We start from the raw sequence: 23,543 nt of genomic DNA on the forward strand, positions 1-23,543 counted from the left end.
ATCATCTGCAGAGCTGGGGCATGTGCCAGAAATCTCCTTATTTGTACATGCAAATATATGCATGCTTACACCTCCACCCCCCCACCAAAAGACATCCACACGATTTCTATTACGTCTGCTAACACACACACAAAGGGGAACAGCAGTTCCAAAAACTGCGCTGCTGCAAAATAAGTCTTTTTTTCCAAGTGTCCAATTAATGCTGCTTAATCCTTATTAAGGCATTTCAATCCTTAAATACAAAATATTCCTGGGAACCCAGAGCCCAATTATCATTTAAGCCGTGGAATAAATGTTAATATCCTAACTTTACACTAATACTCCCCTTTACCGGTGAGGCCAAGCTCCTTTTTTGAAGGTAATGGCTGTACCATATATAAGTTGAGGCCCCCACAGTATATCAATGTCAAACAACATCGTGTCAAGCTAAGATTCAATTCAGGTAAGTGCCACTGCCAAATTTTCTTGTTCCCAGACGGGCTTTAAGATTATTTTATTGCTTAAAATTTAATTTGTTCCAACTCGTGTCTCCATGACAACGTTGGCTAACCCTGCAAATCATTTGGGTAATTGGATATCTTATCTTTCTATTGCTCTCAAATCGAATGATTCTGCTAGAATTGTAACAGCCAATCAAATTTACAGTCCTCCTGAGTAATAGACTTGGAAAAGTAGCCACATTCATCTCCTCTTTACAGCCATATCAACCAGTATGCAACACACAGTAGAATCTGGTCTTCAAACTATACTCCAAAGTATAAGTGGTGTCAATACCAATATTCTCACTGTGCAAACTCTACTCAAAAGCCCCCTTTTATACCATTTTAATTTGAGAAGGAACAATTGGTGCTCATTCCATATAAACCTTGATCAATTTCAGTACTTTGAGGGAAACTGACAAGAATAATTCTGCATGCTAATCAGAAAAAATAATAATAAAATAAAAACCACAGCATTTTGGGGTTATTTGCCCTTATGATAAAATCATGAGCAAAACAATGGCTGCACAAGATGACAGTAGTACACCAACACTGATTTGCCTGGGGCTCTTTTAGGTGGGTAAAGCTACATCTGATACATTGTAAGAAATAAGAATGAATACAGATTTAGCAACCAGTTCAAAAATCTCTGCACCCTTAGAGAAATCCACAGTTGAAATGTGACACCCCCTTATTATTTCATTTAATTCACGAGTATCACAGCATCCAGGGCAGTCAATTATGAAATACAGATTTCTTATAAGATTTCAAAGTCAGCAGTTCCGCTCTTGAGTTAGTGGTATGATTTTGGCCTTTGGTCAGCTAAAAAGTACAGAAGTTGGACACATTTCAGTGGTCCAATTCCAATCTCCTCAGTAGCTGTGCAAAGAGATTTGCTCCGCGGGAGCTCAGGGCCCAGGCACTGTAAGAGAGCCAGCCGGGTTACAAAAGGAAAAGGCTCTGGAACCCAGGCCAACTGGCAGGCCGAAGGGGTTGTCAAGAACCTCGTGCTTCCCGTACAGACACTCAGAGGACTTCAGGACTCAAGCTAAACACAAACAGACGCAACGTGGAGCTTCTCAGCACACCGATGTCAGCAGGCAGCCGAGCTTTCAAGCAAGTGTGAGAGCAGGTATTGGCAGGTATTGTCGACTGTGTCCTCTTTTATCCCAAATACTTACAAAAAGTTGCTACTGCATCATGCTTGGCAATAAGAGTCAACAGCCTAAACTCCCAGTCTGTCTAATCCCAATGGCCCTGGCTTTTCTCCCTCCTGTGTTTTCCCTGCTTCCTCAAATATTAGCACATAAGCAGCAGCTGTGAATTGACAGTCCACAGAAATCTCAAGCCCACGTAGTACCTGGAGAATACTGCAACACAATTATCTACTCAAACTTCTGCACACACTTCACAAGTTTTCATAGCCAAAATAAAACTATACATATGTATATATCATCAAGGCGCACAATTTTTTTTTCTCCAACAAAGCAACAACTCGGTCATGTAATTCACACACACATACACACACACACACCCCTTTTTTTTCAAGATGACAAAACTCTCTTCAAATTCAAAGTTGGATTTTCCACATTTCATTAAAAATAAAAAAATCAGAAACGCACCTCCCATCCTTTATTTTGCCAAAACTCACTTCAATAAAATGAACCAAATCCTCTTTGTTGTTCATCCATCCCCTTAAATGAAAAAACTCAACACAAGGCTATTCTCACTGGTAGTCGTATTAACTTAAGGCTGTTGCCTTCCAAGGGTACATTTTGCTGTTTAGCTTAAATAAGGCATCTTAATTCCTCTGGATTCTTTAGACAACAGAGATTGCCAATAGGAACCTAAAAAGAAGTCTCCTTTGGAGCTTAGAGATAAATGCTTCTGATCTGAGAATAAAAAAACTTTGTAATTGAGGAGAAATAATGAAAAGTGAACAGTTCAGACGCAGGAAGGAAGGAAACTGGGCTTGGAAAAACAAGATGGAATCATGGCCTAGAATTCCAAGGGCAGGGTACAGTTTTAAAGGGACAATAATAGATTTAGGTAACAGATTTTGAGAACAGCTGTCCTGAGAGTGCCCAAGTGCCAGACTCCTGCACACAGAAACTCACTCAATCCTGATAACTACCCTATCCAGCAGGTGCTACTGTCATCCCCTAACCTTCTAGCCCAGCGGTCCCCAACCTTTTTGGCACCAGGGACTGCTACTGTGGAAGACAATTTTTCACAGACTGGGGGGCGGGCGGGATGATTCAGGTGATAGTGCGAGCGACGGGGAGTGGCAGATGAAGCTTTGCTTCGCTTGCTCCCCCGCCGCTCACCTGCTGCTGTGCGGCCCGGATCCTAACAGACCTCGGACGGCTAATGGACCCCCGTTCTAGCCTGTTCTTTCTTTGTAAGGAGGAATAATTAGTATCCAAGGGAGACTGGAAGGATTTACAGAGAGCGCCTACAGTACAGTTCCTAGGGCACAAGGAGCTCAATGGATGGAGCTATGACTACTTACTCTAATGTCCCAAATAAGCTTACTCTACAATAAACCCAAGAAGCTGACTTTTGAAAGCCAAACTGCTGAAATAGACAACTGTCTGAGAACCGAGCGGGCACCTGTAGCTGTAGGCTGCGCGGGCACTGGACACCCTTCCTCCATCCCGGTGGCCCATCCATTATTCTCTCCATACCAGACCAAGATGCAGATCAATGTTAAGACCCCCTTCCCTAAACTGAGAGCGACCTTTTTATTTTCACTCACTAATCCATAGAAGCCTTTCAAGTGGCACAAATAAAGGCGGCTGCATTTTGTTCTCTAAATCAATTTTCTCCCCAGCCATCAACTAGATGTTCCTGCACAGAGAAAGAACAGCCCTTCCCTTCTAATTCAAAAATCCATACTGCCATTGCCCTTGCAAACTGCTAAACAAGCAGTATCGGCAAGTCACTTGTGTTCTGTAATATATTTACTGCAAATCCCAATGGCTCGCCTCCTAATGCAGTTTTCTATTGTGTCTGTGCGTGTCAATACACTGGCCGGTCACCTTACTTGTAAGAGGCTCTGCCCGACTGTTTACTCAAGGCATCAAGAGGGCGCCAAGGACAAAGGCTGCGCTCCTGGAGGCCCTAGCCTTGGAGAGCCTCCTCCACATGCTGGGGTCCTCAAAGAGGTTTTGTTTTCTGGTACTTCACACCCCTATACCACCCACGGCCTCTGAGGCCAACCTAAATTCTCCACCAGGACAGCTTCCATCCACACAAAGTTCAAAATCAGAGTCCTTTTGCACAATCACTTCCTGGTTTCCCACCCATAAACACTAAAGCTGTTCCCCCAGTGAATATGCTGATCACATCTTAAAGGGGCGTCATCAAAGGCCAAAAGGTACAAGGGCTTGGGAAGGGGAATCTGGCTTTTCTGTTTAAGTACGAACCTCTGCATTCAGGTGACAGCTGAAAAGCAAGCACCCTGACACCACATAATGGTGCATCATCTAATACAACCATGCCAAGAACGAAAAGGCAAGTTAACGAGGAAAATGTTATAATATGCTATGAACACCTGTTCGGATGGAATTCTTAAAGTGTACCTGAGAAACTCCCACTTTCATGTGCATCAGTCTCAAATGGAGTTGGCTGCTAAAGAAAGGCTTGAATTATCTATTTATCTTTCGGGGTGAGGGGAGGGCAAAAGCTATATGCAAGATACGTGACAGGCCGATGTTACAAAAAACGTTACCTTATAGACTCCTGGTATCAAATAGGTGGGTATAATACAGGGTGTTCACTGTACTCTCTCTCCTTTTCTGTATAGTTGAAATTCTTCATAACAAAAGTGCTTGGGGCGGGGGGAGGGACTCTGTAAAGACTTTTCAGTAAATAATCAGTGGGTATAATCATTATTATTAAGAAACCTGGTGACTAAGTCAAGTCTAATGCCTTGGAGAAGCGTGTAATGCAACTTATCCACAGCTCTATTAGTGGCTGTGGTCACCCTTAGGAGATGAGCAGTGGTTCCCAGGGCGGTGATGCGTGCACACATTCAATTCACAAGGAAACCCAGGCCTCAGAAACGTGCTACTTTTGTTTTCTCTCTCTCTCTCTCTTTTTTTTTTTTTTACTACAAACCCAAATATATTACCATAATTAAACTCCCCATTAAGAAGCCTCAGTGGATATTTGACTATAAATCACGTTTCCAAAAGAAAAACAACTGAGCAAAAGTGCCTGGATGAGATTAGAACTGTAATCCGATAAAACATCTAGTGAAACCAAACATTTCATTCTTAATTTTAGCATAAGGAGCCACACTGGTACTGCAGATCCAAGTTTTTAATCTGGATTCCAAGGACTTGCTGAAAGATCTTAAGATGTCCACAAACAGCCAAAATTGTTGGGCAAAGCTATCTTGTGTATTAAAAGGTGTACTTTTTTTTTTGCCAAGCAGCTTTCACCTGATTTTCTTACGGGTTCAGGATCCAAAACAGTGACAACTACCGCTCTACCTAAGGGGCACATTAAATGCTACTTAAATGCCTACTCGAACTCACTGGGAAGGGAGGATGCAAGTCTCAAATTCAAGCCTCAAGCAGACTGCAACACAGCTGGAATAACAGAAAAAGGCACATGAAAAAACAATACTACAAAAATCAGAGCAACAATAAGCGATGTGACAGCCTCCTGTTGGAGCAGCCATGGAAGACCTTGAAGTAAACAGGCAGCATTGGTATCTGAACTAGACCTTGAAGGATACTGAAGGAGGCCATGTGAAGTTTGACAAAATAGCCTGGACTTTTAGGAAAACAGAAAAACACAAAACATATTTTAGGTATGAAGGAGGGACCCATCTGGCTGGATTAAAGGGCCTGGAGGGAAGAGGACAGAGGTAACCAAGTAAGACTGGCAGAGACAATAACCAGAGGCAGATACACAAGGCTGTGAGTGATGGGCAAAGAGGCAATTACCGGAGTGGGAAGTCAAAATCAGAAAAAAACAGGCATACCTAGGAGGCCAAAAGACCCACGCCCCTAAAGGAATTCTGCATTCACCACCTTAAAGGTGTTCCTTTCCAGGGCGAGCGTTCCAAGGCTGTTTAAAATGTGGGCTAGTGGTCTTGACCGTGGAGTGGGAGTGTCCCAGGGGCCACTCTGGACAAGCCAATAGGGAGCACTGAGAATATAAGAACTTTGATTTTAACCCCTTCATTTAAAATTTCCATGTATTATACATGTATACAACATACCAGTACAGTAACATATTTATAGAACTTATAAATTATAAGTAAACAAGTCTAGGGATATGTTTTTAAACTTTTTACTGACAGGCTGCACAAAATACCACAGACTAATAAGCTAGTTAGATCAGCAATGACACTAATATCAAACCCAGTCCAGTGAATTCCCTGGCTGTCCAGTGGTTAGGGCTCCACACTTTCACTGCTGAGGGCATGGGTTCAATCCCTGGCTGGGGAAGTAAGATTCTGTAAGCTGTGCGGTGCAGCCAAAACAAAACAAAACAAACCAAAACAAAGAACCCGGTCTAGTACCACATGTATTTCAGCGGTTTAACAAACTGCATGAGTTGGACACACAAGTTCAAATGTACCTACATTCTCAAAGACAACTGATTCTGCTTTATCAAGTGAATAATGATTATCTAATGAGTATCTATTGGAAATAGGTGCACTACCCTTCCGGCGTGCACAGCAATGTACACCTACCACACTCAATAGCAGTTTTTCTCTATTCGGCAGATGAAAAAATCGATTCAAGGCATAGAATTCTTCTAGCTTATTTTTTCCTTATACCCAAAATAAGCTTCACACTACCCTTTCCTCGCGAACATATTTTGTGGTCAAAAATGACTAAGTAGCAAATAATACTACTAGAAAAACTAAAAAACTGTGTTTGTTATACTTAGTATGAAAACATGCTGGGGAAGGGGGGTAAACAGTGTTCTCATGGTTATGACTGTATGTTGCTTCAAAGCAGACAAACAGAATTAAAAACTTAGTAGTTACTAAAAATTGAAATGCAAAATAGTGAAATACAGACTTGTGTGAAATCACAGGTTAAAACTTTCTGTCAACATTTCTTGGAGTTTCACAAAAAGTGTTATGGTGACTGGGTGCTCTATAAACTGAGCAGTTCTGCAATCATGGTGGTTTTTCAAACAATTTTAGAGACCATTTTTTCTTTAACCAAGTGAATGGTAACATATGAATCTCTTAACTTACGTTAAAATTTTGGTAATCTTTTTTCATTTTTCTGATCAAACCATGCCTCAGAAAAAAATTAGAAAATCTCTCCCCCACCTGAAGGCCCACGCCTACACCCACACCCCCCCACAAACACAGACTCTACTTCAAACATCAAAGCCACGTTCATGGAACAATCCTACGGCACACTTCTCACTACAGAACTCACCGATCCCATCAGCAAACACTATGCTGAAGCTATAAATGCCTAATCTTGTCCAGTAAGCCAACTTCCCAAAACAGCTCTCTAAAGTTTAATTAAAAACCATTACACCAAATATTCCACATTAAAAGTACCAGTCCTGAGAATTTCAATTCTTAAAAACCTGAAGCAACAGTAAGCACCATGGACAGGAAGGGTGGCAGGGGGGCACGGGACATGACTGAGTCAATCAAACCTCAATGAGAGTCCAGTCAGTTTCTTAGTTTAATCCACTTCTAGAGACCACAGAAGTTTAATAGAAAAGCTGAAGACGTAGATTTGGCGAAACTCAAAATGGTTCCAGGAGCCAGTAATTGAATGTATCTTTAGGGTAACTACCACACAACATGATTTATTTAAATATTTGCTAAAGGAACAGATTTTCCTTTCTGTGTTTCTTAATAAACACTATTTGGAGGAACATCTGAAGGCCCCTGGACAGACTCTCCTTAACTGACACACACAAGGTGCTGGGTTCCGAAGCCTGGCGGGGACTCATGCCTCTGGAGGAATGAGTCCCCTCTGGTGAGAGGAGCCCTACTTTAGGGCCCGCCTAGTCTAACCCTTTTTACAGAGCGGAAACCAGGGCCAGGCACCTTGTTAATGACTCACCCAGTCACTAACTGAAATCCCTAAATAAGTGACCTTAACCCACTCTATCTTACACCAAGGTAGATCCCAGAGATCAGCGGGACATTCGGGCCTCAGCCCAGCCCTCTGGAGATGGCAGAACAAAGGGGAGGGGAGGGAGGTTCTCTGACCCAACACGTGCCTCCCTGGCCTCACCCGACCCTATCACATCCTGTCCTTACATAAAATGCTGACATTTTGTTCCTCATGGGTTTTTTGGTTTTAATTTTGAACTTTAAAAATACTGTTCACCTTGAGTGCTAAACTTTTTGACACCTCCTTTCAACTCTGTGCCGGAGGCAAAGGCCTCACTCACCTCACCCTAGGCCAGGCCCTGGACAGAAATCTGCAACTAGCCCAGCTGTGGAAGGGGTCAGGAGGGTGCTGCTTAAGGAGTGAAGAATCCGTCCCGCTTGCCAATAAAAAACAAAGGCTAATCTTGCACCTCGGAATCTAGGTTCTAAACACAGGGAGCTTTATCTCTTAACTCCTACTTGTAAAGGACAGGCCTAATGAAATAAAGGACAGGCCTAATGAAATCAAGTGGGGGACCACTCCAACCTTGAAGACAGCTACCTTCTTTGTATTACAAGGTGGGGCTTAACTCTAAGTTCCTACACTCCAGCTGGTCAGTTCCATTCTGAGATACTGACTTAAAAAAAAAAAAAAAATCTCAAAATGAGAAACTGCAGACTGAAAACCCAATGGTTTAAAAAACAGAAAGAAAGGTAAAACGTACAAATAGTAAGAGTCCCATCTAAGGAATTAACCCACCGGTGAATCCCTAACCGTTCCACCTTAACACTTTTAAAACACTACTAAAGAACCATTTCTTTCTAAAGAGAAACTTTAAAGCACACATCAAAACTGTGAAAGCAGTTTCACTCCAAAATTTATATGGTCTGAGACACTGTGCTTGCTGAACTATCACACAGAGTTTGGAAATGTTCAGCTCTCGTCTGGTTTTTTTTTTTCTCTTTCTCCTCTCCTTCCCCACCCCACCATCAGGATTGCAGAATACTTTCCTTTCAGAGCTAGTCCTTTCATTTATTTTTAAATTCTTCCACCACCCTGGAGAGCCCTAAGCACTCCCTGCCTGCCTTCAGAAGAACACAGGCACAGAGAGGCAAAGTAAATGATCAAACTCACTGCGTCACTGGGGCTCAACCAGAGCCCCGATAACACGTTTCAAATTTTCTTTGGTTCTTCGACTCATTTTAACCTGCGGACAGTACTGCTCAGTTGGTTACAACTTCCTACCTACCCACAGCTGTGGTCCCCACAGACCAGTCAGTACTGCTGATTTTCCTAATTTTTAGAACACGAGGCTCACCCCAAGGTGTCTCACAAATGATGAAGTTGATCAAAACAGACAAACACTGAGAACAGGCATGCAGTGGGGTAGACTTGGGTCGCTAAGCACAGGCCCAAGGGTGATTCCACCACTGGCCTCATGCTCCAATGGCAGTGGGGGAGGAGGGAGACAGGGAAGAAGCGCTGAATTGGGAACCGAGTGAGCCAAACTCAAGCTTAAATAGATGCTTGGCCCTCACAAGTCCCAGACTCTGAGCACGCACCCAAAGTTGCAGGCAGAGCAAAACACCTACCCAATCTAACACCTACCACCCAATCTACTTCACAGGATGAGGCAAATCGCTTTTGAAAACTAAGTGCTGTACAAATTCACGCCACCAATGACAACTTACGGCACGGCTTCATCAGTGTGCTGAAAAGGTATACAAGTGGGATAAATCAGGCTTATATAAGTACTTACAGTGCATCTTATTCCCCAAAATATCAAAGGAGGTAATACCACTCCACATGACAGAAAAAAAACTTTAAACATCACACTGCCAAACACACTAGGCACAGCCCTCAAACACAATTAGACTCGCGTTAACCTGCTACTTTTTCATGTACCCTAACACTGGTGGTATCAGAATGGCTCCATCTTTTATGAAGAGTCTCCACCTCTCTGTATAGAGATATCTAGAGTTTACACGACCTACCTGAAAAGAGGACAGGCAGGAATCTATAAAAGGCTCAAAGGAAAAATATTTTTGTCTTCATGCTACGATTAAAGATTTAAATATCCATGACCATCCTGATTTCATTGACTTTTCGGTAACCAGCCACAAATAGAAGCAGAGAAAGTGAGGGGAAGGCTTATCAGGAAGTGTTGACACAACATAAACACAGACTGCGGGCACCAAACCAAGTAAGGAAACCACAATTATACCATTCTTGATTTGGACGCACTTCCACTTTAAAACTTCCACACGGAAAAATCGGTGGTGAGATTTGACACTGAAACCTCTCAAACTCCCTCCTCCAACAAAGCCGCTGAAAGGTGGGGAGGAGAGCGGTCATCACACTGGAGACAAATCTTAACAACATTAAAGCTCTCTCCACGGAAAGTTTCCCCATCACTGCATTTTTTTTCAGTAACAAAGATGTTGTCAGAAATGACAATTTTTTCTGTCCCCTGATGATGCCTTGCTAGCATTTGGTTATAAGCCATAAAGCAGGACTAATTTCAGCCTGTCAGGAGTCTCGCTAATGCCCAGTTTCCCCCTAGAGAGAATTCCTGTCAAATCTAATGAGAGCTCCAAAGGCCCTCTCTACAATATAATGAGCACTTAGGCCATGCTGGTGATCAGGCGGCAAAAAGCATCAATTTGAGCCTGGCTACACCCTGGGGGCCAGACGTCACCAGTTTTAATAAGAATTATGATTACTAGCTGCACCAAATGCCTCCTCAGAACTTATTATTAATGTGTGACATTCAGAAGCATGTTTTTCAAATGTAAGGCCACTTTAAACTGAATTACAGCACTGTTCTGCATACCACTCTAGTTAAGGGTCTGTCAGCATTTACAATATAAACTAAGTTTCAGGGGGCTTAATATCCTACTATGAAGAACACAGCGTCTCTCAGCTTTTCACATCTTTCACATTACTAAGCATATTATTAATGCACACTGGCTCACGGACAGACGATATATACCCACAAATGCCCGACGGAATACAGAAACTCATTAGAAAACTATTTTCACACCATGGGGTTCCCGACCCTCCTCGCCCCTTCTTCCTTCTTCCTACGCGATAAAGAAGAGGTCACTCCACCAAGCAACCTACAGGAACCCAGAAGAATTTCACACCTCCTGTAGCTCCCCCCATAAATCCAGCACCAGCACACATCACACAGAGGTGGCATTCCCTTGTATGGAGTCGGTGAGGTTATTAAATCCTCTGAGTTCATGAGTTTAAGAGAAAGCTCAATCTCCCCTTACCCTTCCAGAATATTTGTTGGGGAAAAAAAATGTGCCTTTACGGTAACTTAAAAAAAAAAAAAAGTGGCAGGTTAGAACTGCTTGACCAAATCTATTTGTGTAATTAATTTAAATCACCATATATCTTCTAGCTTAATTACTATCAACAAGTTACAATTGCCTCAATCAGGCACTAGCCATTTAAGCACACAGAAACAAAGGCACAAACCCAACATAAACTAGGCTACCAACTTTGCAAATCAGAATAAAATCAGCACTTTTAAAGGCCCAATTACATTGTTAATGAAAGGCCCTGAACTTAACTATCTCCTTCCAAACACATAACTGAGAACAGATCTAAGGTACTTGACGATAAATTAACATTATGAAATCTATGATGAATTAAAAATCAAAGAGCGCAGAGTTACAAAAGCAGAATTCAACTCTGAAACACACTTGCTTAATGAAAGTCTTTGAATATAAGGAAGATCTGAAGGCTGAACTAATCAATTTCTCCACCGTGCCCCCGCCGGTCAGCCATGCTCTTTAATTTAATGAAACAAGGGTTTGAGATGAAATAGCACATATACATCAAGTAAGAATTGTATTGTTGCACTTTGAAATGTGTCCAACTGTGCAACTTCATCTGATGATAATTTTTTAAGAGGCAATCGATTTCTAAAAGACTTATTGTACCAGAGTCTTGATGAAAAAGTGAATGTCAGCATATCTCCGAAATACTTACACCCTGCCATTAATGCTTTCTTTGGCAGACAATGACTACTCAATCGAGGGTCCTTTGGGCTGAGCAATCATTTAGCTTTTCTTCTCTTATGAGATCCTTAGTGCCTTGTTCCAGCTCAATACTCTTTTTATACACCATTATAGTAGCCATAAGTGTGAATTTTATGGGAACTTGCAAACTCATAGTCATAGCTCGAGCTTTCCAGTCACTAATCTTTTCATGCTTTTAAAACCACTAGGACTGAAGCAACGCCCAACATATGCTGTGGTCATAAAAGGATGCTTTTTTCACCTCCAAACCTGCATCAACTGAGACATTTTTCAAAAAAATGTTTGCTAATAAGCCACTGATCCTGAGTGTTGCTTTATGCAGCCCCAAAGCATAGGGAGAACTCCATAGTTAGTCATATACCTTGTTTAACCTGAATAAGGACACTCCCGAATACCCTTCTTTCCCACAGAGATTCACACTTCTTTCCAAATCAGCATAAAAACATTAGCTATTATGAACTTCAGAACTCTACAGGATACACAGATCTTTCAAGAGGAAAATAAATGTATCCAGGCAGAAAAGTCAAGTCAGAGCCTCAATTCCTACCTGCCTATAAACAGGCTAGTTTACACTTCCAAAGTACCTCTCACCTAGTAACTTAAACATTCTATAATGTCAAGAAGCAGCTCCTGCTGCAGAATACTGCCACCAATTTGCAGGAAGGGAAACCAAGGCTGAAAAATGGCATACAAATCCCCCCCACTCTTGAGGACAAAGCCAGTATAATAAAATCATGACTTACTTTGCATTTCAATTTGAGATTTTGCTAAAGCTTACCTGTTTATGCATTTCTATGTTTAATCCATATGACATTTCATAATACTGTAAAAAAGAAAAAAGAACCAAGCATTTCATTAACTCACATTTCGTAATGCCGAGAACCCATATTTGTTAATATTATGTGAAAAGGAAAAAAGCCTCATCTTTGATACCTACCATCACATAGTGCCTCTGCATTTCTGTCTTTTCACTTGCCAGTTTCTCACATTCCAATTTAAGGCTACGAAAACAAAACAGGCAACTTAATGTAAACATTATGTCACTTGTTTTAACATCTGCCTCACATATTTGCACTTCAAGTAAAAACACAGACCAATTTGGAAAAACCATAAACTATCTAGGTAAACACCCAAAAGCTTTGTCCTTGCATTTAATAGGGAAAAAAGGAATAAGGAGAACAGTACAAGGTATCCACTCTGCAGCTATTCTTTTTCTTCTTGGTGCAGACCTGGTCTCATGCCAAGAACGAAAAAAATCTGTCAAGACCTCTGATCTACTCAGAAGACTGATTTCTCCTCATGGTCATCTGTTCACTCGTACTTGCTTCCCTGCATCAGAGTTTGCTTCCGTGGACTTCACCAAAACCTGGCCTTTGCACAACCTTCAGTCTCAGGCATAGGCCATCTCTGCCAACTCAAATAGTCTCTAGGTTTGAAAACTGTACCTGTAAAGTTACTTCTACAATTGTTGGTCCCTTTTAAAACCTTTGTTTTTTAATTCCCTGCCAAAACATGTTACATAGCTTCTGCAATGAGGTACGTTGAAGTCTTCCCTGCTTGGTAAACATAGTGTAGGCAGGTATGCTTCAAGCTCTAGAGATTATTATCTTCAAGTAGACAAAAGGCCAATAATCACAAAGCCTCTGCAAAATAAGAAAATTCACACCCAAGCATCTGTGTTTTTCAAGTGTGACAAAAAATAAAAACTGTCATTACACAGTTATTTCTTCGCTCTAATCAGCTAAGACTTAATAGAAACAGGAGAAGAAACTAACATTTCTAGAAAGTCCACTATGGACAGGGTGCTTTACAAATAGTTTACATTTATAAATTTTCTGAAGCAGCTCTCATTACATGAAGACGCTAAAGCTGAGACGGCTATAAATGTGACTCCAAGCCCTGTCCTACCCAAACCAATCCAGAATGAAGCCAAAGCAGGTGGGCTTCCCCCTACACACATCCACCCCACCCCCCCTCACCACCGCTAATGATGGGCACAACTGAAAGCATCTACCCTCCCTAATGGACTTTGCCTCAAAGAACTCAATTCTAGTATGGCCAACAGTGATTTCAACACCCGCCTTGCCTCCCTGAACCTGTACTCCTGAACTGGGGCATCGACTGAACCAAGGTTTCAGCTCAGCCTGTTGCAAAATAAATAAATGAAGTGCAAATATTGACAGTTCTCATGCAACTCCTAAATACACGAAAAAAGGCTCCCTGGAACACAAGCAAACGGGCAAAAGGGAAACAATGGGAGGAGGTGGAGACAAGAGAAGAGGCGGCCCGGGAAGAGCCGGGAAAGGGGGCAACGTGAATGACAGGTCTTAACTGCGACTCCACACGCCACCGCCTGGACGCAAGTACTAAGTACAGCCGCCGCCACCACCAGGGGCACGGAGCTGCCGGGGCAACCGCTCACCGGCGCGGCCGGACACGCACCTGTGATACTGCGCCTGCAGGAACTGAAATTCCTCTTTAATCCGGTCCAGGGACTCCGGGATAGTGAACTTGAAGGGCTGGCCTGCAGCCTGGTGCGGCGTCTAGGGACGACCAGCGAGGGGGACCGAGGGACGGATATGAGGGCGGTTGGATAGAGAAGTCAGAGAACGAAAGAGTGGGTGGGACATAAAAAATAAAGTTAGAAGTGGCGGAAAACAGAGCCCCAAACTCGAGTTTGCACTTCACTTTGGGGAGAGGGAAGGTGGACCCTCCCAGATCCGAAGCTTCTAAAGAGGCTTGGAGCCTCTTCCAGCCTCCAGGGCGGGTCGCGCGGTAAGCGCGCCCGGGTCACCTGGCTGAAGGGACAGGGGCTCCCCGGCGGCGAACGGGGAGGACCTGGCCAGATTGTCGTCGACACCGCCGCCCTCTGCCTCACCGGGGCGATAATGACCCCGGGCACCAGAGGAGAAAACCCCCTTACGCTCCTCGTTTCCAGTGTCGCCGGGGCCACCTCCAGGCGCGCCGGAACGGGGGCCGCATTGACATGTAAATAGGCGAGACGAAAAACAAAGGGGGGGCGCCCTACCCGCCTCGGGGAAGGGAGAGGATGTGGCCGCAGGAGAAACCCCAGTCTCCCCGAGCGCCCCGCCCGCCCAGTCTAGACGTCAAGTAGGAGGGAGCCCAGAAGGGGGAAATTGAGAGTTTCAGTCCACTCCCCACCACAGGAGGGGAGGGCCCGGGACCTCCCAAGCCTAGCACCCCTGGAAGCCAGGGTCTCCGCCAAAATGCAGCAGCCACCCACCTCCTCACCCAAAGCAATAGCACCCACCCACCCCCACTACCCTGCTCCCTATTCAGCCACCCGACCGCGCCTCACCGGGTGCCGGCTCTGCGGGAACATCGCTCTGGCGGCGGCCGCGGCTCTGTTCCCGGGCAACTCAATTCTCCGCTCAATTTCCAACTTTAATCTCGCCGAGGAAAATTAAGCCGGGAAGCCAGGCAAAAGCGGGTAGCGCGCTGGCCACGCACGGAGGCGCGCTCGGCAGGGCGTACAGGCCACTCGGCGCCGGGCCGCTCCTGATCCCGCTGGTGCGGGCTCCCGCGCTCAGGGCCACATCACGGGGCAACCCGGGCCCGGCTGCACCAAAAACCTGCGGGGCGCCGCCGGCACTCGGGAAGAGGGCGCAAGGGCTACGCTCCAATCCGCGGGCCTCGGCCGCCCGTGCTGGGAGGTGGGGGCGCGGTGACTCCCGCCGCGCTCCCCTCGGCGATCCGCGTGCGCCGCAGCCGTCCCGGGCAAACAAATCCAGGCGGGCTGCTCTCCTTCGCTATTCTCCGGGTCCGCCTCTTTTCCGGGTTTTCCCCGCGGCGCCGGCCGCCGGCGAGGTGCAGGTGGCGCGGCGCTCCGGGCTAACCCCACACAAACAAACGTGACGGTGTACAGGGCTGACCGCCGCGGGTCCGGGCAGCGCCCACCACCAGGCACCCGCGGGCTCCCTGGAGGCAGCGGGGTGCGAGGTCCCGGCCGCAGCAGAGGCTCCGCGCCCGGCGCTCCGCAGCCTTAATCCGAGCCGAGGAGCGCGGGATGACGATGAGGCGGAGAAAGTGAGGAGGGCGCGCCGGGAGGCGGCTTGGCACGCCCAGTGCGGCCGGCTCTCGGTATTCTCCGCAGTTGCACAAACCCTCCTAACCCTCCTGGGCTACTCCGCGGAGGGCAGTCCCGCAGCCTCTCGCTGCTCCTCGAGCCCTGGGCGCATCCGGGCGCCGCGGCCCGCGCGCACTCGTCCTGCACGGCCGGCGCGACCGCTCCGGACCTTTCCTCCGAGCCTCTCTGTCGACCCCCTTTCTTTCCTTCTCTTCGTCCGCCTCTCCGCAAAGGGCGCTCCAGCCCACTGCAAAGTTCTCTCACGACCCGGGGAACGACATCCAAGAGATGGTGGGGAAAAGTCCAAGAGTGCTCTCCACCGCTCGGCCTCCCTCCCCGGCGGGCAAACTCCGCGGGCGAGTCCGGAGTATTCGCGGCGGGGGTTAAGTCGCCGAGGGCCACCGGAGGTCCGGGTTGGTGGCGCGGGTCCCGCCCGGCCGTGCGAAGGTGGGGGTGGCGCAGTCGGCTGCCTCGGGGACGCGGGGCACAGGGTACCCGCCGCCGCCGCCGCCGCCGCCGCTGCTCCTGCAGCCGCCGCTCTCGCCGCCGCCGCCGCCCGCGCCTCTCGCGCCGGTTACATTAACACGCGGTTTCACACTCCGGAGCTAACCAGCGCCGGCCCCGCCCAGCCCCGCGCGGGCGGGGGGCGCGAGCGCCGAGCCGGCGGGGGACGTGGGCCCGCTCTGGTGGAGGGGGGAGCGGGAAGGCCCGCGTCAGCCAATCGCGTGCGCCGTGCCCAACGTGGGTTGCTGACGCAACGCCTCCTCAGAGCCTATGGCAGCGCGGCACCGAACGGACTGTCTCCCCCTCCCCCCCTCCTCTCCCACCCCGCTCGCTTCCATCTCCGCCATCTCCCCCGTCTCCCCTCCTGTCCACCCCCACCCCTCCTCCGCCAGCCGCGTCCTCCCGGGCTCGGTGAGGAACTGTTCCTGGAGGAGCCGCGGGACGCCGAAACCAGCCAATGGGAAGCAGGGAGACGCGGAGATTGGCACTGTAGATGGGAAGGTCGGTGAGAAGGAGAGCGGCGGGGCCGGGCTGTCAATCAAAGTAACGTGGGACAGCCGAGGGAGCGCGAGGGAGCGCGCGGGAGCGCGCGAGCGGGAGGGACCCGCGAGTGTGCAGCCGCGAAACCTGGGGGCTCGAGTGTGCAAAAATCCTGCCACTTGTTCACTTTCCCTTTAACGAAAATCCTCAGATCTCAGTGAAAGTAACTCAGAGACTAACCGCGTAGTTTCTAATGAGGGAGAGTGGGTGCTTTTTGCTGGTTCGAGCCAAACGCGTCTTTCGAAGCTGGCCCCTTGTTTGATGCTACTCTTGAAAGTGAGGTCACATTCAAAAATTTCTCTGAGGATTGTTTTTCCTTGAGCTGCCTTTTCGCGGACTCACGAGGAGTGGACTGTGCACTTTGTGGAAAATGCATAATGGGCAACTCATTGGCTGGCGTACGTACACCAGCGGCTTAAGACTAGGCTTCTGATGCCCACGCCCCCTTTTGCACCCAAGGTGGTAGGAATTGGTTTTTATTGGAGTATTTCAAACCACTTTGCAAAAAGATTGGCCTGACTTGGTTTGGCGGGAAGGATACCCGCGGTGCTGCCAGGGTAAGGCACACGCGTCCCAGTCACAGATGCGTTGTTTTGCTCGCGGCGCGAAATCTCGGGTCCTTCTCTTGATAGTCCTGATTTCGTTGTGTTGGGAAGTAGAGGGCTGCTGAGAGTTTTAGGGGCCTCTCAGCGACATGACCACGAGTCTGTTTCCAATTACTAGAAACAAAGGGAGACAATGGGATAAACAGCACTGAGACCTGAAAAACCTGTCCTGCCCACCCCATCCCCATAGTTCGGGTGGTACCCCCCTCCCCGGCAGAAATGTGTAAGGAGCTGAATGGGAAGCGTTGGGTAAAGGACGTGGAAAAAATTCTTATGAGGTGGAACTTGACTTTAAAAGGATTTTGAGATTTTAAATAAACAAGGCATACTGCGTCAATCTCCAGTTTTTGTCTGTTTTTCTAAGTACATCCCACAGAAAACCTTCAATATTGTCGCATTTATACTTGAGTTTAAAGAGCAGTTCAGTTGAGCTATTTCCACATGATTGGTACGTGAATAATGCTGTTTTAGCCAAATGGTGGTGAATTCTTCCATGAGAAAGACACATCCTCGACAAGCATTCATCTTATGTTGGAACATACTAAGTTTTTGGTGTTAATGGCCTCCGTGTTACCATTATTTTACTTTCAAGAGAGTTATGGGAACGCATTTATTTAAACAGAAATACAATTTATTCGAAGATTTGCTTTTACAGAGATCTTTTTCTTGAAATATTAAAAGAATCATTTTAGATAATACATTTCACTGGTGGAGTTCTTAAATATGTATGATATTGACTTGTCTATAATTGGATCAATCCCAAATATCAATAGAAATGAAAAATTAAAGGAGTGATTTTAGCCAGTCTGTACAACACCATAGTAATTCTCAAACAAGTTCAGCATTGTGGCTCATTAAGTGGGGTAAGGGAGGGGTTCTATTATTCATTTTGCTGACATGAGAAATGAATAGGAAGGAAGCACTGCCCCTTTTCTTGGCTAAACTTGGTGATGATGAGAACAAGCTTGCTCCACATACAGAACTTTCTGAACCATACTGCCATGGGCAACTAAGCTTTGCCCGTTGGCAACCTGTGTGCCTTGAAATCATGTAATGAATGGGCCACCTATACCAGTCTGTGGTTGGTTCATCCCATAATCAGCTCCAGGATTGTACAGAAAGTGCTTAGATGCCACAAATATGCCTGTGCATGCTGGGACAACTAGGGCAACTGAGACTTTTCTCTGGCTTACCCAAGCTTTACTTTGATTTACTGGCACACGCTGGTACTTAACTTTAAGTAGAGAAGTTAGAACGGGAACAAAACTGTTGCTACTTCTTTTTCTCTCCCCTCCCCATCCCCTTCAAAATCAGTTCTAACACATTGTTTTTAAATGTTCTCTAATATAACTGTTCACAGCAAACATGTCTACTCACCATATTTCCTAGTTTGCCAAGGGTAAAACTTAGAAATTCTCTTTTAACTAGTGCTTCATTACCAGTAGAGTTTGAATCACCAGGCTTTCTGATTTACTTATGATGTAGTGTCTGGAGAAAAGAAAGAGTTCTGATTTGAAAATTGGAAGGCCTTTAATTGTTTGCATGAAGATGGTCGGTTTTTGATGGCTTCTTTCTCTTACAGCACATCCTCCTTAAGACAGGAGGCTGGGCCCTTTTTCAAGGTCATGTTTTCTATGTGATTGTCATGCTGTAATAATTATACTACAAAACTCTCATCAAACTGCATTACAAATGATGCTGTTTAAACAATCAAGTAGCTTTAATCTTATGTTTTAAATAAATAATATATGTGCAGATTGCCTACAGCCTTTTTAAAGGAAAATAGTCCTACTCACAAAATCTATAATTTTGGTCTGTTGTTTAAAGTCTGTTAACCACAATCTTCTTTACCTTTAACATATTCATATGTTGATGATGTTTTTTACATGAAATAATATTAAGTACCCCTTGTCCATAGGAAATTGTCTCTGAAAAAAGTTCCCTCTTTATCCTCTGCAAAAGAAACAAAAAGATTGCCAGATTATTTATTTTATCATCGATGCATATATGAGTATATTTCCATTCATTTGTTGCTGAGTTATCAAATTTTCAACTCACCAATAGTATAAGTGATTACAAAAACTAGGTCCTATCTATAGTACAGGCGCTAGACACAATGGGAAAAATTATGAATGCTGATCATAGAAATTATGCATCTTTTAAATCTATTACTGTTTTATTTGAAATAAATAATAATTATGCACAGTTTTAAAAGATCACTTTTGTCATTTTCTCTTCCTTTCAGCTGTTATACATTTCCTCATTTGACTTGGTTTGTTTTTTTTTTTTTTTTTTTTTTGCGGTACGCGGGCCTCTAACTGCTGTGGCCTCTCCCGTTGCGGAGCACAGGCTCCGGATGCGCAGGCTCAGCGGCCATGGCTCACGGGCCCAGCCGCTCCGCGGCACGTGGGATCTTCCCGGACCGGGGCACGAACCCGTGTCCCCTGCATGGGCAGGCGGACTCTCAACCACTGCGCCACCAGGGAAGCCCCTGACTTGTTTTTTTTAACTGGAAGTGTTCTTAAACCTAAGAATGTAGGGTCCAGAAGAAATCTTCCGAGCATTGCTTTAAAACCTTCTTTCCCCCTCACCACTTTACCAAAGAAAAGGGCAGGATGGGCATGGTGGGTGGAGGGGAGAAAGCAAAGAAGAAAGAAAAAAAAAGTCAGTAGCAGATCCATGCAGCAGTAAAACCTCAAATAAAATCACATCCAAAGAATCTCTTGCGGTTTCACACAATATGGTAAAATTAGAGATTGCAGGAAACCAACTAAATTAAACTGGGAGCATTTGAAGAGAAACGAGCAGACTTTATGAAAATGACACATTGACTGACCAGTATGCTTTTTTTATCAACAATTTCTTTGTTAAGACGCAGATCAAAGGAACCTGCATATGTTTTCATTTTGTTCTAACTAGAAAATTACATCCAGATGTTTAATAGGCATTTGGTTGGTTTTTCAGCATTGATTAGATATGTTGGTTCTGTTTGCTTACAAGTGTAGCCGGATCATTAGCTAATGCAAAGAAATGTTTGCTGTGAGTTGCTAATTAGGGCTTTTGGAAACCCTCCATGCTCAGGAACAATTTGTACAGTGGCCAGAGAACTTGTGGGACTTCGGGAAGTTGTTTTCCTTTCTCTGTCAGGGTGGGGAGAAGCAGACAGCCCAGTTCCCTAATCTCTTTTTGCCTAGGGGGATTGTGATGCTATCCCTGAGGACTGGAGTGCAAATAAATTAGGAAGAGACCACACAGGCACTCCCAAACCCAGAGATAAATGTGCTCTTTCTGGAACCACCACAATGCTGTCTTTGGGGGTTGGGGGAGCAAACATCTAAAATGCTGAACATTAACATGTCGAAGATGCTTGGTGCTAATGTTATCAAATACACAGCCTTTTAAAGTATACTTTAGAGACAGATGGGAAAGCCCTTTATGATAAACGAGTGTACTTGAATTCATTACTGTAGTACTTATAATTGAAAATGTCTCCTTTGCAATTTCAGTACTTTTACAGGGTACAAGAGACCAAGCTTTGGAAGGGGGAGGCTGGGGCTCGCGAAAGGAGTGAGGGCATGTAATTTTGGAGACGAGGATGAGACTGGGAGGAAATGCAGTGTTTACTTTCACAGCCCACCCATTTGTTTACCTTGTTGAAGCCCCAAAACTTGTCGGAGATTAGCCGTTCACACGGTGTTCAAATAAACTGAGAATTTGAGGCACCAGGCGGATAAACTTCTTAACTGGCCAGTCATGTTTTTAAAAACACTTGGCCTGCGGAAGAACACCACCTCAGCTGGGGCGAATTTTGTTTATGTAAGTCTGAACTTCTACAGAGGTGTAGGTCCAAAATAGCCTGTGTTTAGAAGTCCTCCTAGAGGTGCAGATACAAATGCTCCTCTACATCTCACCGCCCCTTCCAGGCCTGCTTACATCTCTTGCCCATGGATGGCACACGTGTTAATTTGTTAATGTGGACTGGTAAAAGTTGGGATAATACACTTTTTTTTTTTTAATCCTTTCGGTTTAGCATTTAGCTCAACAGAAGCTGAAGGGCATTTGGTAGACAAAAGAACAAGTAGTTAAAGGAAGTACCTTTGACGGCTCCTTCCTACATATTCGCATAATAGAGCAAACCCTGGCCACTTAATACCCTCTGAAATTACCCACCTTGCTGCAGGCCTTGGACTTGCTAGGAAACCAACCTTAAACAGGGGCACCTTTCCTCTGGCCTTAAAAGCCTTTGCTTTTGGCAGTATTATTTAAATAACTTTTCTTCCTGAAGCTAGCAATTTCTCTGAAGGGTTAAAGCTGAGTTCAGCGAATCTCTGATCACTTGGTGCCCCTCACGGTTGAAGGCAGGTGAACTCTGGAGATGACAAAGGGGCTAGAAAGCAAGTGAATATTCCAGATACCTCCATGGCTTCTAGAATGCTAAGTCTAGACCTAGATGAACAAGCCAAGTGACATAATTACAGAACGTTGGAACATTTCACAAGACGACTGGCCTGGGCTCTTTAAAAAGTCAGCGTCGTGAGAAGGAGAAAAAAAAATTGGGGAAGGACTGTTCCCTAAAAACAAAGACATATGATGAAAATGCACTGTCTGAATCTTTATTGGCTCCTGGTTCAAAAAAGCCCAGCAACTATAAAAGATGTCCTTGGGCAGTTTTAATGTGGACTGGATATTAGATAATACGGAATTATGGCTAATTTTTTTTTTTTTTAATGTGAGAATTGTGGTTGTGTCAGAGGATGTTCTGAGAGGATGCATGGTGTTACATGCAACATCAAATGATGTCTGCAACTGCAGAAAAAAAGTGTGGAAAAAGAGAAAGCAAATCTGAAAAAAGTCTACAGTTATAGAATTTAGGGATAGAATCTGCAGCTATTCATTTTACTATCCTTTCAACATTTCTGTATGTTTGAAATTTTTCATGATAAAAAGTGGAAAGCCATTTTAGGTTCATTGTCTACATCTTTTTCTTCATATGTTAATGGTAATTCCCTTCGTAGTTAAAAGATTGGCTTATGGGCTTCTCTGGTGGCACAGTGGTTAAGCATCCGCCTGCCAATGCAAGGGGACATGGGTTCGAGCCCTGGTCCGGGAAGATCCCACATGCCGCAGAGCAACTAAGCCCTTGCGCCACAGCTACTGAGCCTGCGCTCTAGAGCCCACGAGCCACAACTACTGAGCACGCACGCCTAGAGCCCATGCTCCGCAACAAGAGAAGCCACCGCAATGAGAAGCCCACACACCACAACGAAGAGTAGCCCCCCTCGCTGCAACTAGAGAAAGCCCGCGCGCAGCAACAAAGACCCAACTCAGCCAATAAATAAATAAATAAAAAGGTTGGCTTATGATGTTTCTACTTTTAAAGAGTACGAAAAAATTGGCAATCTTTTTCTTTCTTTCCCCGGATCATGCTAAACCTATTGTACTAACACCCAAAGCATTACCTGGTGTTTTTCTCTGGATCTTTTAGTTGTTGTATTATGTATGATATTTTATTTTTGTTTGTTTTTTCCTGCAGTCTCAAATGTCCCTTAGTTATCAATTAACATACAACGGAAATCTTTAACTAAATTAGGACATTACATTAGCAATCCTCTAATGCATCGTCCTGTGGACCATGAAGCTCTGAATCACCAGAAAGTCTACCATAAAATAAACAACTGCTTACATATTAAGAATAAGGTAGTAGCAAATAAATTTTATTTCAGTTTCTTAATTCCCATTATAAATAGTTGTTCTCCTCACCTTTTCATCACTTGAACCCAGAAATGAAATTTATAAATTGTTAGTTTGATTTGGAAATTTCCTTACTATTTTAAAATGTAATGCTGAAACAGATTATTGCTCTGTGTACTAAGCTTTAAATATTAATCTTGTAAAGAAATGAAAATAGCACTACATCTTGGATGCTGATATTATGAACATCTAGAATCACAGAGGCACATATTTCTGATGTGCAAATAAACAGTTTTCCAAAAAGTTGTGAAAAGTGACAAGGCATAATCTGAGGGTTGACAGTTGGAATGCCCCGTCCATCAATTTTTTCTCTTTAATCATGGCTATTTAGCATGATTTTGTTTTTCCTCTCACCATTATGTTGACTGAAAGGAAACATTCTGTGACAATGGTAAGCAGATTCCAGTCTGTGCGTGAACAGATTAAAT

General features: G+C 44.8%; 2 protein-coding genes across 6 annotated transcripts in view; one reads left to right on the forward strand and one right to left on the reverse strand.

Moving 5' to 3' along the window:
• LOC101332338 (transducin-like enhancer protein 1) overlaps positions 1–16,401 on the reverse strand; it is an 89,958-nt gene extending 73,557 nt beyond the window's left edge. For 3 of the 5 annotated variants that reach the window (XM_019948927.3, XM_019948928.3, XM_019948926.3), the window contains exons 1-4: positions 14,948–16,401; positions 14,071–14,171; positions 12,566–12,629; positions 12,407–12,451 (exon numbers count right to left, since the gene is read on the reverse strand). In XM_019948927.3, coding sequence (XP_019804486.1) covers positions 12,407–12,451; positions 12,566–12,629; positions 14,071–14,171; positions 14,948–14,971 — 234 coding nt within the window. In that variant the 5' untranslated portion in view covers positions 14,972–16,401. The remainder of the gene's footprint in view (positions 1–12,406; positions 12,452–12,565; positions 12,630–14,070; positions 14,172–14,947) is intronic. The other 2 variants (XM_019948929.3, XM_019948930.3) reach the window with 2 other exon arrangements.
• A 126-nt stretch (positions 16,402–16,527) lies between these two features.
• LOC101315521 (spermatogenesis-associated protein 31D4) overlaps positions 16,528–23,543 on the forward strand; it is a 207,807-nt gene continuing 200,791 nt past the window's right edge. Inside the window, exon 1 of the mRNA XM_033858207.2 lies at positions 16,528–16,762. The gene's annotated coding sequence lies outside the window, so the exon portion shown is untranslated. The remainder of the gene's footprint in view (positions 16,763–23,543) is intronic.

Source organism: Tursiops truncatus, chromosome 6, assembly GCF_011762595.2.
Source record: "Tursiops truncatus isolate mTurTru1 chromosome 6, mTurTru1.mat.Y, whole genome shotgun sequence".
Classification (NCBI taxonomy): domain Eukaryota; kingdom Metazoa; phylum Chordata; class Mammalia; order Artiodactyla; family Delphinidae; genus Tursiops; species Tursiops truncatus.